A 16,691-nucleotide genomic window follows, 5' to 3' on the forward strand; every position below is an offset into this window, starting at 1 on the left:
TCAATCAGGAGTGCTTTTATTTTATTTTTTTTAATTTTATATATATATATATATATGTGTGTATATATGTATGTATGTATACGAGGGCTGTCAATAAAGTAACAGTCCTTTTTATTTTTTTCAAAAACTATATGGATTTCATTCATATGTTTTTACGTCAGACATGCTTGAACCCTCGTGCGCATGCGTGAGTTTTTCCACGCCTGTCGGTGACGTCATTCGCCTGTGAGCACTCCTTGTGGGAGGAGTCGTCCAGACCCTCGTCGGAATTCCTTTGTCTGAGAAGTTGCTGAGAGACTGGCGCGTTGTTTGATCAAAATTTTTTCTAAACCTGTGAGACACATCGAAGTGGACATGGTTCGAAAAATTAAGCTGGTTTTCAGTGAAAATTTTAACAGCTGATGAGAGATTTGAGGTGATTCTGTCGCTTTAAGGACTTTTCACGGTGCGAGACGTCGCGCTGCGCTCTCAGGCGGCGTCATCAGCCTGTTCAAGCTGAAAACCTCCACATTTCAGGCTCTGTTGATCCAGGACGTCGTGAGAGAACAGAGAAGTTTCAGAAGAAGTCGGTTTCAGCATTTTATCCGGATATTCCACTGTTAAAGGAGATTTTTTTAATGAAAGACGTGCGGACGGATCCGCGCGTCGGGACGCAGCCGACGCGGTGCGGCGGCACAGGAAAAACACCTCCGTGTTGATAACCATTTGTAAAATCCAGGCGGCTTTTGATGGCTTTCAGTGGAGTGAGTATATGAGAAATTGTTTAACAGGCAGGACATGTTCCAACTTGTCCTTAAGGCTTTCAACAGAGGTGTTTTTCCTGTGGCGGAGCGCCGCGGCGGCTGCGTCCCGACGCGCGGACCCGTCCGCACGTCTTTCATTAAAAAAATCTCCTTTAACAGTGGAATATCCGGATAAAATGCTGAAACCGACTTCTTCTGAAACTTCTCTGTTCTCTCACAACGTCCTGGATCAATAGAGCTTGAAATGTGGAGGTTTTCAGCTTGAACAGGCTGATGACGCCGCCTGAGAGCGCTGAGCGACGTCTCGCACCGTGAAAAGTCCTTAAAGCGACAGTATCACCTCAAAATCTCTCATCAGCCGTTAAAATTTTCACTGAAAACCAGCTTAATTTTTCGAACCGTGTCCACTTCGATGTGTCTCACAGGTTTAGAAAAAATTTTGATCAAACAACGCGCCAGTCTCTCAGCAACTTCTCAGACAAAGGAATTCCGACGAGGGGCTGGACGACTCCTCCCACAAGGAGTGCTCACAGGCGAATGACGTCACCGACAGGCGTGGAAAAACTCACGCATGCGCACGAGGGTTCAAGCATGTCTGACGTAAAAACATATGAATGAAATCCATATAGTTTTTGAAAAAAATAAAAAGGACCGTAACTTTATTGACAGCCCTCGTATATATATATATATATATAATATAATATAATATAATATAATTCTTATATAAAAGGAGAACTTTTCAGATTATTTATAACACACACACACACACACACACACACACACACACACACACACACACACACACTCACATTTAAATTAAAAAAACTTACATTAGCCTGTATGATGACCAGGTAGCGCGTTATCTCTTCATAGTTGAGCCTTTCTCTGAGAACTACGGAACCAAACAGTGTGAGCGGGATGTCAAATGTTCTGTTGGCGGTCTGAAACACACAAAGACACACAGTGAGCTACTTCAAACATTTAAGTAATAGCCAAAGTCATTTTGTACGCTGTATTTAAAATATGCCTATGTCTTGGAAAAGTCAAGGCATGTACCCTCTAAAAAATGAACAGAGACAAATAGATCATAAAAATATAGTGATCTGTGATGCACCAAAACAATCCAAAACCCTATTTTTCTCATGTAATGTAAATGGACTGCACATAAAAATGCAATTTCTTTATGTATATACTGCCATTCCATCTTTCACCGAATGAAATATTCCACTGAACTCATTAACATTCATTGTATAATATATAGCACATTCATGCTCAAAGTGCTTTGTAGTGATGCCTCACATTCACTGACACCAAGTGAATGCTCAACTGCACACCAGGAGCAACTTGCAAATTAAGCACCTTGCCCTTGGTGATTTTCCACTGTAACAGGGATTTGAACTGAGTATCCTCTGGTGACAAGCCCATCGCTTTAACCACTTGACCATCATACTGATGATGGATAAGAAACAGGTGTGGTTGTCAGTGAGACAGACCGTTTCCACAAAGAAATATATTAAACAGAGCCGGCCCAAGGCATACGCCAACTACGCGGTTGCTTAGGGCCTCCACGCCACCAGGGGGCCCCGAGAGCACCAAGACGTTGTGATAAAAAAGTAAATATATACATGAAATTAAAATAATATTGAATAATTTAAACGAAATTGTATTACACCCGAAAAAAATTAATTAATTTTGACAAAATACCAATACTAGGTAAATTGATGCCTCCTGTTGGCTGCTGACACCGTTGGGCAAATTTAGATGCACCGCTTGGGTCAGGTGGTCGGTGACTAATCGTGAGGAAAGTGAGTGCAAGTCATGTCTCAGAAAATAAATTATTCCTCTGGTGCGGAGAAAAGAAAAAAGAAGTTGGAAGACGAGAAAAAACAACAAGACAAAGGTAGGTTTGCATGTCCAATATTACAATTTTTGTTGTCATTATTTGCGAAATACTCCGTTCGTTTAGTGTAAAGTGCTTTAGGTGTCTTAAAGTCAGAGGCGATTGCTCTAAGACTGCAAGGGAAGCTCAGTTTCCCCTAAAATGTCAAAAAATAAGTGATCAAATATATACTGTTGTGTGTACATGTCATTGTCTAAATATGCGCTACAACGCGCTCAACTTTTGTTCAGAATCAGCTTCTTATCACTGGTAACGACGCGGCTTTCCTCTTACTCAAACCTGCAGCTTCACAGTGCTTTAAACAGTGTGGACGCTGAGCGTCCACAGACTTCAATAGCGACACAAAGCATGCAGCGAAACGAGACGAGTCATTGGATAAATGCTGGGATTTGTCCCGCCCATCGGACGCTCAGCGTGTCTGGGGGTCTATGGGGCAGTGGGCTGGCCTCAGCCGGCCCGGACGCTCAGCTTCTGCATGATGATTGGATGATCTGTCTGAGGCTGAATCCCTTTTTGATTGACATTTGATAGTCTTCCTTACGAAGAAAAACTTAAGAGTTAAACAGCAGGGCAGATCAACTCCTCAGATTAATTTGGTGCAAAAGGTGGGGAAAAGTAGCTCAGCTCTCAATGGTTTGCAGGCCAAAGTTAAAGCAATAGCCCCCAGTGCAATGTTTGTGCATTGCTATGCACACAGACTGCTGTTATGGTGTGGATTTCTATGTTCATTTTGGAGATTATTTAAGTATTGTACGAGTTTATTATTTAATATTTAATTTTGATTACAACTTAATTTTTCTGTAAGATAATGTGATTGTCATTTGATTCTATTTTGTATTTGGATATTGAACATTTTGCACACCATTGCACATCTGAAAGAAATTAAACTATTTAACGTGTTTACTATAAATGCAGTCTCCTGCCTGCTGATGTTACTTTCAAACAGTTAAATTAATGAGCCATACTTATACATCACTTTGTATGTAGAAGTTAATTAAAACATATTTATGAGTTTGCTACCCCTTTAAGGTTAAAAACAAGAATGACACCTGTATGATGTAAGATAATTACAAATAATGCTAATGATTGTGGGTACGTTACACACATAACAGTGTAGCCTATGGAATAATGAGGCATCTGGTGCTGAGGTGATGGTAGGGGGGCCCCAAATGAAATTCTGCTTAAGGCCCCATAAAGGCTTGGGCTCTGATATTAAATCAGAGGTAAAGTGTTATTTTCTGATTGTTTTAACAGCGATTACATTGCAAAACCTCCGTGGAAAGGCTTTTGTATGATGTTACCATGATGGAAAAAGAAAGCAAGGGAGATGCCCACAAGGCCACAAGACGAGTTAATCAAAGTGGTGTTTCTGGTTTTAAATAGAGCCATTTTGTCTAAAATTGACAAGCAATGATAATTAAAGGAATTTTGTTAAATACGTCACAATTTAAAGTAAAAACAGCCTCAACATTAAAAACAGCAGAAAATTTAATCGAGCAGTTAGACAATCCAAATTAAGAAACAAATTAAAAAGAATACAAACATGATCAGAAATAAAAATGGCCCATATTTCATTAACATTTTTTTATGATATAACGGTGATTTTGTGGAATTTCTACTTCAATGACATATCTAAAAGCAAACGCTTATTACTCTTTACCATATGATAATGGAGCAAGTTACTCTGAAGCAAAACTAGCCAATTGCCTCACTAGAAACAGCTGTAGACCTACCGGATCTTTAGGATTGTACTGGATGGTGTACTCTATTTGTCCATTGGGGCCGTCATCAATGTCTGTTGCGCCGTTATTCCCAGAGAACCCGGAGAAGATGGTGGTTCCTACAGGAGTTAGCTGCAAAAACAGCGATGACAGAGAGTAAAGTAACATTCTCGACACGCTCACACAGTGTGATTTGTGGAAACACCTATTTTGATTCTGTGTGCTGCTGCTATTAAACAGCTTCTTTCTTTGGCTATTGTTTTTGCTCTCAGCACGTCTGTCACACAGAAAAATAATAATAATAATAAAAAAAACTACATAACCCACTGTGCCACCAAAACAAACACAAGACGGGTTTCAGTTTTACGTTTACTGCACTCAAATGAAGCTTGGAATGAACGTCTGCAAGCAACTGTGTGAAATTAATTGCACTTGCAAAAAAAAAAAAAAAAAAAATTGAACAGAGGCAGCATGGGTCATATCATTTTCTGACAACAGAGAATTGAAGAAAAAAGCTTAAAATAGTCAAAGTTACATTGAGAATGTTGAAAAATCCATCAATACTGAATATTTGGTAGACCTCATTGTAGAGAAGTAACGGGTGGAAAGTTGAGATGATATTACAGAAATGCAAATCATCTTTATGATCCACTGACATTTTTAATGCCTTAAATCTTAAATCATTTGGAATGTATGGTAGTACACAAAAATGCAGGGTGTAATGGTGGTCTAAAAAAATGTTGCAAACTGTAAGTTGTATAATTTCCAGGAAAATATTAATTTCAAGTTAGTCACACTTGGAGCTCCTAATTTTCTAAATATATTAGTGGAACCAGAAACTCAACATTCACTGCAGGAGAAGGTCAAATGTGTTGAGTTATCTTTTGTGATGAAATCAATAGACAATTTCAGGCATTTTTAGAAACAAATGGTCCTAGAAGACTCATATTTCTGTATCTCCGGGACAAATTCAGCAAAAAATTTGAAGTGTTGAGGGTAAAATAAAAGAAAGGACACAAGGCCCAGCCTTCATCTGCTCGGACAGAAAAGAACATTTAAATTCTGACACAACATTTGGCGAAATTACCAAGGAAATCAATAATGTTCGGATGTGATGCAAGTTTCTCAAGGAGGACTGAGGTCATCACAAAACACCTCCGTCAAGCGACTTAATAACTCCATAAATTCCTATCAGACATCTCTCAATCTCATAGGCAGAGCTCCCAGAGACATGAATGTCAGTGCTGTGATAACGGAATCTCTCAACTAACTCAACACTTTCACCACATACAGATATGCTGCTGATGGATACGTCATTGAAGTTGTCATTGAAATCCTGGAGCTCAGTCTTTTTCCAAGTCAATCATAAATCCAGACACTAACTCACCATCTCAAATGCTGTAATCAGCAATCAGGACATCCACAAATTAATTCATTAAATTTGCAGATCAGGACAACACCTCACTGCTAATATGTCCCCAGAATAATTCCATTGTTACTTCACTAGAGAACAACAACCCTTAGCCAAAATATTCCTCAAATCTTGCCTTGGGGGTATTTTAAATCTAGAATTTACAACAATTACAATGAATAGAGGCACTGAAGGAATTCGACACAATGTGCTGGACAAGCTCAGGGCTTGTGTGGCGCAGCACCAGGTTGTTACAGTCTCAGTGGCATCATGATGATTTTCAAGTTTAGGGTGTTCACTCTGATAGCTTTGCTTAAATCTATTGAAATTCTTGTTTGCAGTTGCGCTGAGTGATTTCTCTTGTCTTTCCTGTGTAATCTTGTAAAGTAGGCAACTTGTGCAAGACTTGCACATCAGTGGTCTGGTAAACTGTCACTCAAAAAATAAAGCTGTGTTACTGGTGGAACATCTAATGTCACATAAAGCCTCATTTCCATGGGGAAAGATCACGAACACTTTCAGCAGACTCTCTATTCGCATGAATCATGACGAAGCGCAAGCGATACACAAAATCTGTGGATCAGAGGACTATTTTAGTGTTTTTTATTTGTGCCATCTCTGGAGGTACCCACCGTCCATGAAACCGAGAACCGCCAGATCATCCAGGCTACTGGATGTCCTCCTAATAGTCTTCTATTTTTCACTATTTCTGAACACACTTAGGGTGATTCCTCCAAACGTCCTGTCAGAATCTCCATATTGTCGGCGGCCCTTGCAGACTATGGCCAGTGACTGTCTTGTACTTTTAATCCCCAACACTTCCTGTTTCCCTGAACTTTTCCAGGAGACACCTGATTGTGAGTTTGATGGGAGAATTTCTCTTGGGAAAGTCCCTCCTGAATTTTTGCTGGACGACCAATTTTGTTGCAAAATATGCCTCCACAATCTTTACCCTCTCTTGCACAGTGTATCGAGTTGTTGGATCCATTAATGCTTTGGGATGATGAACTAAGGCATTATTTTTAATTTAAATGAGAGATATGTTAGTTATTGTGGAACTGGAGAGAATTCAATAAGGGCAACTTTTTTTGGTCCACCCTCTACAACAATAAATAAGCAAGATCGATATGTGCATGTGCGTTTACTGTATTTTATTTATTTAATGTTTTTATTTTTCATTTTAATAATAAGTCAAACCTGTTTCCAGTGCACGTTGGGCTCCGCCAGGGCTGCCCTTTGTCACCGGTTCTGTTCATTACCTTATGGACAGAATTTCTAGGCACAGTCAGGGTGTAGAGGGGGTCTGGTTTGGGAATCACAGGAATCTCATCTCTGCTGTTTGTGGATGATGTGGTTCTGTTGGCTTCGTCAAATCAGGACCTTCAGCATGCACTGGGGCAGTTTGCAGCCGAGTGTGAAGCATGAAGGATGAAAATCAGCACCTCTAAATCCGAGGACATGGTTCTCGACCGGAAAAAGGTGTCTTGCCCTCTTCAGGTCGGTGGAGTGTCCTTGCCTCAAGTGGAGGAGTTTAAGTATCTCGGGGTCTTGTTCACGAGCAAGGGACGGATGGAGCGTCTGCAGTGATGCGGTCGCTGTATCGGACTGTCGTGGTGAAGAGAGAGCTGAGCAGGGGGGCAAAGCTCTCAATTTACCAACTGATCTACGTTCCAATCCTCACCTATGGTCATGAGATTTGGCTCATGACCAAAAGAATGAGATCGCGAGTACAAGCGGCCGAGATGAGTTTCCTCTGCAGGGTGGCTGGGCGCTCTCTTAGAGATAGGGTGAGGAGCTCTGTCACTCGGGAGGAGCTCAGAGTCGAGCCGCTGCTCCTCCATGTAGAAAGAAGCCAGCTGAGGTGGCTCGGGCATCTTTTCCGGATGCCCCCTGGACACCTCGCTGGAGAGGTGTTCCGGGCACGTCCCATCAGGAGGAGGCTCCGGGAAGAACCAGGATACGCTGGAGGGACAACATCTCTCGGCTGTCTTGGGAACACCTCGGGGTTCCCCCGGAGGAGCTGGGGGAGGTGTGTGGGGATCGGGAGGTCTGGGCGGCTTTGCTTTTTCTGCTGCCCCCGCGACCCAACTCCGGATAAATCGGAAGAAAATGGATGAATGGATTTTTAATGATTATTTTTCTTGTTTTTTCAGTTTGTGGCCAACCAAACAAAATCTCTTTTTTCAGTCTCTTCTGCTTATGAAGTTGCAGGAAATGGCTTCTATTGGTATTTAAAAAAGGCAAAGTGCAGAAGCTTCTCGTCTCATTGGGTGTTTGGGCAAAGGAGGTTCTCCCCCCCCCGACCCAACACTACCTTGGTGCCACAGTGCTCTAAATTTCTGGGGAGAGCCCTGCATGTTATCCTAACATTCAACTTGCTTGTAGGAACTCTGATTCAGGGATTCAGGGATTGAACGTGTCTTTAATTTTTAAACAGTCTTGACATGAAACATAGCTCTATAACACGTTTCTGAACGTATTCACTCAGAACAAAAATGTTTGTCAGAACTGGTAATATTTTTTGTACCACTCACAAAAGTATGCAGATGTAGTAAACAGATACAAGCTCTTGCGTTATAACAATATGCAAATTTGTCAACATACATTACTTTTCGCTTTTAGCTTGTCCGAGAAAATTAATTACTGCATGGGTGGACTGAGACAATACAGGTGTCTTGTCCAAGATCACAGACAGGCAGCATGATCGGGAGTCAAACCCAGGTCTAGACAGTGGTAACACAACTCCTATCCACTGAGCTACCTCCCTTGAGAAAATAACACAAATATGTGCGAAATAAGAAAATTCTGAGCCTAAGAGTTGAACACGAAGAAAAAAAGGCAGCTGACAAGATGCTGCAACGTCTGAGCCGCATGCATGTCTTTGCAACATGTGTTTATGTCAAAACACAAGTCTGACAACCAGAAAACATGAGAAAAGTGTCAGAAGTGGTGTACTTTTGCAGCTACACTATTCATTTGTTCTGTGATTTGTCCCAGCAGGATCATTCCTGCCTCCCGCTAGTCTACAAATGATCTTTACAAAGTCTTGTCCCGTCATGGTGGCACTTTTGGATTGCACACAATAATACAACTCCAGACTGATGCACGAGCGCTAAGTTATGAAAGCAGCCATAAGGATCATCATCTACCCCAAGTTGTGTGTGTGTTTTTTTAAATCTTTAAAATCACAATATTATGTTCTGGGTATTTGCATAAATAACAACCTTGCCTGATCTGTATTACCAACTTTCTTACTCTCATTAAGTGCTTGAAATAAAGACCAGGAGAAGCTGGAGGAAGCCTTGGGTCCTATTGTTCAACATTATATTTTGGATGAGTTAGTTAGAAATTGGGGAGGTGACAGGAGAGAATTCGACTAAAGCTGTGTGCCTAGTGATTGGTCTCACACTCAAACCAGAAGAAATTTGCTCACGGACTCATATTGCAGCCTCAATTTGAGCAATTGGCATTGCATTTTTTAAAAACATATTATGGCCAAAATGACCTTGGCCAAACAACCGAATCAAATTTCAGAGATTTTTACATTGCCTCTTCAAAACTCCACGGTATTTGTCAAACTAAATGGACGGAATTATGTTCAAAGTAATGAGAATGTGGAGAGCTGTAACAAAAAAAAAGAAAAAGTAAGGGCTGAAGGAAGAAAAAATTTAAAAAGTGTAAAAAGGCTGAAGCTTGAGAGAAGTAGTGTATGATACCTATAAACAGTACTGTCTCCAGTGAACATTTTTAATGATTTGCCTTTAAAAAAATATTATTTAATAATGTACATCAAGGATTTCTCCCTCAAAGCTATTATTAGCAGAAATGGAATGTAGCATTCTTAACCACCTGCAACAATGAATCAGTGAGTTTGATGAGCTGAGAATGAGCCCCCTCATGGGGACTGCCGTGTTACACCACTTGATACCGTAGGACAAAAGACACAGTAGCATAAAAAGGGGCATACTTACTCCGTCCTCCACGTTTTACAGTGTGAAGATCAGCAGGAGTTCACTACATATAACATTACCACTATTGAAAAATTTAAAAATAAAAATTTTTCCATAGTTTTTCACAATGATATTTATCCAAAGTCAGAGCTGTAGTATATCCAGCAGGAGACCACTGTGTTCAGTGAATTCGGTGACACCGCACCTGAATTTATTGAATATTTTTCTGGTGTTTTGTTTTTGCACTTTGTAGACGGTCCCTAAGTTTCCATTTCTCTGTCCTCTGTGAGTTTGACAGGTGGACCGTCCCAGTCAAACTCCTCACCTGATACTGTCCCCAGAGTGGGACACACCCAGTGGGACCGGGCGCTTGACACCAAAAGCAAAAACTGCTGGGATCACCTCCTCAGGCTGAAGTGACCCCCATTAAAAAAAAAAAAAAAAAAAAAAAAAAAATCATTTTTGTGGAGATCAGGTTTGTGATCAAGATTTCCTGCATTAATTGACTGTAAACTGAAATCCATGTACTACTTAAACTGAAAAAAACATATATATTATGAGTGATATTCACATTTTGTGAGACGTGCGTTCACGTTTTGTGAGATCCGCGTTCACGTTTTGGGAGATATTTTTTTCAGTATTCACATTTTACAATTAACGGTTTGCAGATAATTCATGAAATGCAGCTGATTCTCGTTTAGTGTTTACAAACGATCACGTGATCCTTTGTGTGAGCAGCGGACTTTAGCGTTAAATACTTGTTAAAGGGCAGCAACTTAATCATAAATGATCTTCAGCTCACAGCCTCACTTTGTGAAACAGGAAAGTGTGAAAAACAAAGATTCAGAATGTTTTCATCCAGGTTTTATCCTTTAAATAGCAGGTTTATAACAAAATTAGTCCAGGTTCAGGTCTTGCTCAAACAAGACAATCATTAAAGGGGTTATATTGTTTAAAAAAGTAATGTTGAAAGAAAAAAGCTAACAAGATGACAGAAAAACTTTTCCTGACTGGATTAAAGCTACTGTCTGTAAATTTACATTTGCACTCTGACACAGGAGCTTTTATCCAGTGATGCCGAGAGCTCCATCAGACAATTTAACACAGTAAGACAGTTTTGAAGAAGGGAACAAATGCTGTGTCCATCAAATATCAATGTGTTTTTAACCTTTTAACAATTAATTATGACCTATGCATAACATAAAAAATGAAATTTATATCATTTAACTTTAATTGCCTCAAGCTGTGGCTCTTACCGTAGATTACAAAACATTCTAAAGCTTACTTTAAATTATTCTGCTCCACATAGACCAACATGTCTGAGAAGTACCCATCATATAGAGCAAATTGCCCCTTACCTTTGGCACTGAGGGGCTATTAGCCCATAACATTCATTTAAAATATGAATTGCTGCTTTCTGGTTAGCAGCAAAGTCCCACCCACTCGATTGGTTAAAGAAGTTCAGCCTGTCAGTGATGAAGGCTGCTGTCCCACAGTCTGGCATAGAAGAAGATAGCAGTGTGTAGACTGGTGCTCTATTTATTTATTTGTTCATTTGTTCATTTGTTCAACTTCATAATGTTATTTGTAGCTCCTTGCACTTTTTGTGTGAAGGTCATGTTGAAAGGTTCTGTCAATTAAACATATGCTGCAAAACATTTAAAGAAACCAAGTAAGCAAATATCGGCCTCAAATATTGGTATTGGCCTCCAAACCTTGCCGATTATCGGTATCAGTATCGGTCAACCCCTACTTTACATTTCATGTGAGTCCATTTGGTGGCAAGTCCACCCTGTGAATAAAGCAGAACTACCTTAATTTCTTTTTGCTTGAGGTTGCCACAGTGGTATGGATCTACCTGTTTATTTGGGACACATTATACCAGATGACCTTCTTGATACAACACCAGATGTACAAAAAGAATGGGGCACAGGTGGCCTTGAACCAGGGACTTGTTGTTTAGGAGGCATGCACACAAGCCATTTGTGCTGAGCAACCACACAAAATGATCATCGAAAAGCACAAACATCCATCACAAATTCTTAAAAACTGTGCTGCCAGGCAAAAATCAAGACTCATGATAAAGGCTGCTATGACACTTATAATAACTCTGAAGGGGTTACAAGCCTTTTTGGCTGAGGTTGTGAGTATAACAAGTACAACAAATACAATACGTACTACCTGGGTCTTTCACCAGCCGCAGCTTTACAGTGAAAAACGCATATGTCATGTCAGCTAGAGTTTGGCAGAGAGCACATGGGAGACACTAAGGGTTCTATATTGTGATGGTTTTCAATTTAAACACCAAGGTTGTTGTAAAGCAAGCAAAGCACTGCATGCCATCACAAACACACCATCCTGACTGTAAAGCATGGTGGTGGCAGCTTCATGATGCAGGGATGCTTCTCTGCAGTCCCGGGAGTCTTGTTAAGGCAGAAGTAAAATAAAGTCAACAAAATACAGGGGAATCTCAGAAGATGATTTATTTCTAGCAAGACACGGACCCCCAGGCATACAACAAAATTTGCCAAGGAAGTGACGACGGCCCCGGCAGCCAGGACACAGGTTGCAAAATTGCTAGCACCTTGGAAGAAAGATGACAAAAAAAAAAAAAAAAAAATTCTAATTCATTCGAGCACTTAGCAATGAAGGACACATCCAAGAAAACCTGACTAATAGTTGATAGCTAAGTGGCTCTGTGCTGTCTGGCTGTTGAAGGATTACCTTTGCTTTAGCAATGAATATTACATTTTTATCTTTCGTCCATATACATTTCTCCACCTTGTATGTTGTGCTTGGTTTTCTGCCTAAAAAAAAAAAATCCTGTGCTTTCATGGCTTTTCAGAGTGATCTTGTTAATTGTTTCAACATGAATTTGTTGAGCTCCTGTAGTGGATTTCATCTCCCCCCCGTTGAGATCAATTATTATGAAACACACTACTAATGATGTGCATTCTGTTCACACTCAAAAAACTGACTCATTGGATTGGATTTCCATCTAATAAATATATGTAGACCCAACTAAATTAAATTCCATTGTCTTGCATGAATGTGCTTTATTTGAGTTGGGGCTACATATTTCAATATCAATTTCAATTTATTTTCCTTTATATAGCACCAAATCACAACAGAGTTGCCTCAAGGCACTTCACACAGGTAAGGTCTAACCTTACCAACCCCCAGAGCAACAGTGGTAAGGAAAAACTCCCTGTGAGGAAGAAACCTCAAGCAGACCAGACTCATATATTTATTAGATGGAAATCCTGCACATAACTGAATTGAGTTCATCCAATGAGCCATTTTTTAGTGCAGTGAATATAGGTTGTTTCAAATTTTATTTAGTCATTTTGCAAAGACCTATTTTCACATTAAAGAGTCATTTTCCATTCAGTGTCAGAATAGACAAAATATAACCCCCCTTTTTTAAAATAAAGCATTAAATCTAATTAAACCCTACATACCGGCCAGGGCTTTGCGTTCGCAGGATGCAGGATTACTTTGTGTTCCTAGGGTAAATAAAAAGTCTGCGGGTCATAGAGCTTTTTCTTATCGTGCCCCTGTTCTGTGGAATGATCTCCCTGTGTCAATAAAACAGATTCTGTGGCGACTTAAGTCCAGACTTAAGACAATTTCAATATCAATTTTCAATTTATTTTCCTTTATATAGCGCCAAATCACAACAGAGTTGCCTCAAGGCGCTTCAAACAGGTAAGGTCTAACCTTACCAACCCCCAGAGCAACAGTGGTAATGAAAAACTCTCTGTGAGGAAGAAACCTCAAGCAGACCAGACTCATATTTATTAGATGGAAATCCTGCACATAACTGAATTGAGTTCATCCAATGAGCCATTTTTTAGTGCAGTGAATATAGGTTGTTTCAAATTTTATTTAGTCATTTTGCAAAGACCTATTTTCACATTAAAGAGTCATTTTCCATTCAGTGTCAGAATAGACAAAATATAACCCCCCTTTTTTAAAATAAAGCATTAAATCTAATTAAACCCTACGTACCGGCCAGGGCTTTGCGTTCGCAGGATGCAGGATTACTTTGTGTTCCTAGGGTAAATAAAACGTCTGCGGGTCATAGAGCTTTTTCTTATCGTGCCCGTGTTCTATGGAATGATCTCCCTGTGTCAATAAAACAGATTCTGTGGTGACTTAAGTCCAGACTTAAGACAATTTCAATTTCATTTTTCAATTTATTTTCCTTTATATAGAGCCAAATCACAACAGAGTTGCCTCAAGGCGCTTCACACAGGTAAGGTCTAACCTTACCAACCCCCAGAGCAACAGAGGTAAGGAGAAACTCCCTCTGAGGAAGAAACCTCAAGCAGACCAGACTCAAAGGGGTGACCCTCTGCCTGGGCCATGCTACAAACATAAATTACAGAAATAATTCACAGAACAAATTCATGGATAAATATACAAGAATTGCTGTTGGTGCACAGGGCAGGAGGGTCGCCAACACAAACACAACTCCCATCTCTGGATGGAGCTGCACCTTAAACAGAGAAAAAACAGAATCAGGCATCAGAAAGACAAAAAATACTGTATAATTTGCCAGCATTAATCAACAAGAAAAACAGAAGAAATACTAAGGTGATCGCCAGTCACTAGCCCTAAGCTTCACTAAAAGACCCAGAATTTAGGTGAAGTTGAGGCCGTGGCCCACTCCAATTACTAATAACATGAATTAAAAGTGTAAAAAGTGTAAAACAAAACTGTACCAGTATGCTAGCCATATGAAAGGGAAAATAAGTGTGTCTTAAGTCTGGACTTGAAAGTCTCCACAGAATTTGATTGTTTTATTGATGCAGGGAGACCATTCCACAGAACAGGGGCACGATAAGAAAAAGCTCTGTGACCCGCAGACTTCTTATTCAGAATTGATGCCGATGTCTCACTGGACCAAGAACCATCATTTCAGTCTTTTCAGAGTTTAAAAGTAGGAAGTTTCTGGACATCCAACTTCTCACTGCTGCAAGGCAATATTCTAAGGATTTTATGTGAACGAGATTACCAGCAGTTATCGGCATATATAACTGAGTATCATCTGCATAGCAGTGAAAGGTAATCCCAAAACACCGCAATATGTGCCCAAGGGGTGCTATATAAAGGGAGAAAAGCAGGGGGCCTAAGACAGACCCCTGAGGAACCCCAAATTTCATGTCACTAAGGTTAGAGGTAGTGTTACTGTACAAAACACAATGAGAACGACTGGTCAAGTATGACGTCAGCCATGCAAGGGCACTCCCAGTAATCCCAAAATGATTTTCCAGCCTATCAAGTAGAATATGATGCTCCACTGTATCAAATGCAGCACTGAGATCTAACAGCAGCAGAACCGTAGTGGTGTCCGAGTCCATTGTAAGCAGAAGATCATTCACCACTTTAGTGAGAGCCATCTCTGTGGAATGATATTTTCTAAAAGCAGACTGCAGTGGCTCAAAGAGATTATTCTCTGTAAATTAGTCTATGAGCTGTCGTGACACCACTTTTTCCAGAATTTTAGAGCAAAATGATAGATTTGATATCGGCCAAAGGTTTTTAAATACACTAGGGTCAAGATTAGGTTTCTTAAGTAATGGTTTAATCACTGCAGATTTGAAACATTTAGGAACAGATCTAGAAGTTAAAGAAAGATTAATAATTTCCAGCACAATCGGCCCAAGAGTTAAACAGTTTTGTTGGTATAGGATCAAATAAACAGGTTGTGCTTTTTGTTGATGTTACGAGTTTCATCAGCATGTCTAGAGAGATACTATCAAATTCTGTAAATCTAGGTAATACGTCAGTAGTGGCGCCCACCTCAATAGCAGGGTGTAGTGGCTGGGTTAAGGCATGCTGGGGTATGTTGAACCTAATGTCATCTATTTTCTTCTCAAAGTAATCTAGGAAATCTTGTGCTGTAAAAGGAGAGCGAGCATTACGCCATGCAAGGTGGAATACTTCTAATTTTGAATGACGCCATTTCCGTTCTAGACCTCTTGCTTTATGCTTGAGGTCACGCAGGTAATCACTGAACCAAGGTGACTGCGATTTGGGGGAGCGCGGTTTCAACACAGGTGGTGCAATCATGTCGAGTGTCATTTTGAGCACTGAGTTTAAACTATCCAAAAGTCTGTTTACTGACTGGGTATTTGTCAAAAGTGAGGCTAAGACATCAGGCAGTCTAGCTTATAGTTCAGTCTTAGTTGAGGAGTTGATGCATCGCTGCAGTGATAAATAAGGTTGTTGTTCCACTAAACACGGCAGCAAAACTGTAAACTTAATAAGTGAGTGATCAGAGACCACTGATGTAAGAGGCATGATGTCAATCTTCGTGACAGCAATACCACGTGCGAGAACCAGATCCAGGGTATTTCCACTAATGTGCGTCGAATCCAGAATGCATTGCCGAAATCCTAATGCATCCACAATTTCCATAAATGATTTGCAGAGGAGAACAGAAGGCTTATTTATATGAACGTTAAAGTCACCAATGATCAGAATGTGATCTGCACTAGTTGACAAGTTAGAGATGAATGCACCAAATTCATCTAAGAATTCAGAATATGGGCCAGGAGGCCTATATACAGTGACAAAGTAATATGGCTGATTTTTATTCTTCTGACCTTGGCAATGCATAATATCCTTAGCGGAGCAGAGAATCAGATGCTCAAACGAGTTATATTTGTGACCCCCAACAGCTAATAAGCTAAACCTAGATTTATAAATAAGAGCAACACCCCCGCCTTGCTTTGCATCACGAGGGACGTGACTAAATGTATATGCTGGTGTGCAGGCTTCATTTAAGGAGAGGACAGCTGTAAGATTAAGCCAGGTTTCACATAACCCAATCATATCTAAGTGATGATCAATAATTAAATCATTAATCAACAATGATTTTGAGAACAGTGATCTTATGTTAATGAGACCCAGTCTAAGGACCTCAGTGGGGTTGACAGTTGAACTGTTTGGGTTTAG

The 16,691-nt window shown here is 40.1% G+C and overlaps 1 protein-coding gene across 1 annotated transcript in view; it reads right to left on the bottom strand.

The window, feature by feature from the left end:
* Positions 1-16,691, bottom strand: part of LOC117530861 (protocadherin-15-like) — a 520,141-nt gene that overhangs the window by 362,202 nt on the left and 141,248 nt on the right. Inside the window, 2 exon segments of the mRNA XM_034193803.1 lie at positions 1,574-1,684; positions 4,377-4,496. Of these exon segments, the coding sequence (XP_034049694.1) occupies positions 1,574-1,684; positions 4,377-4,496 (231 nt within the window).

This window comes from Thalassophryne amazonica, chromosome 18 (assembly GCF_902500255.1).
Source record: "Thalassophryne amazonica chromosome 18, fThaAma1.1, whole genome shotgun sequence".
NCBI classification, from domain to species: Eukaryota; Metazoa; Chordata; class Actinopteri; order Batrachoidiformes; family Batrachoididae; genus Thalassophryne; species Thalassophryne amazonica.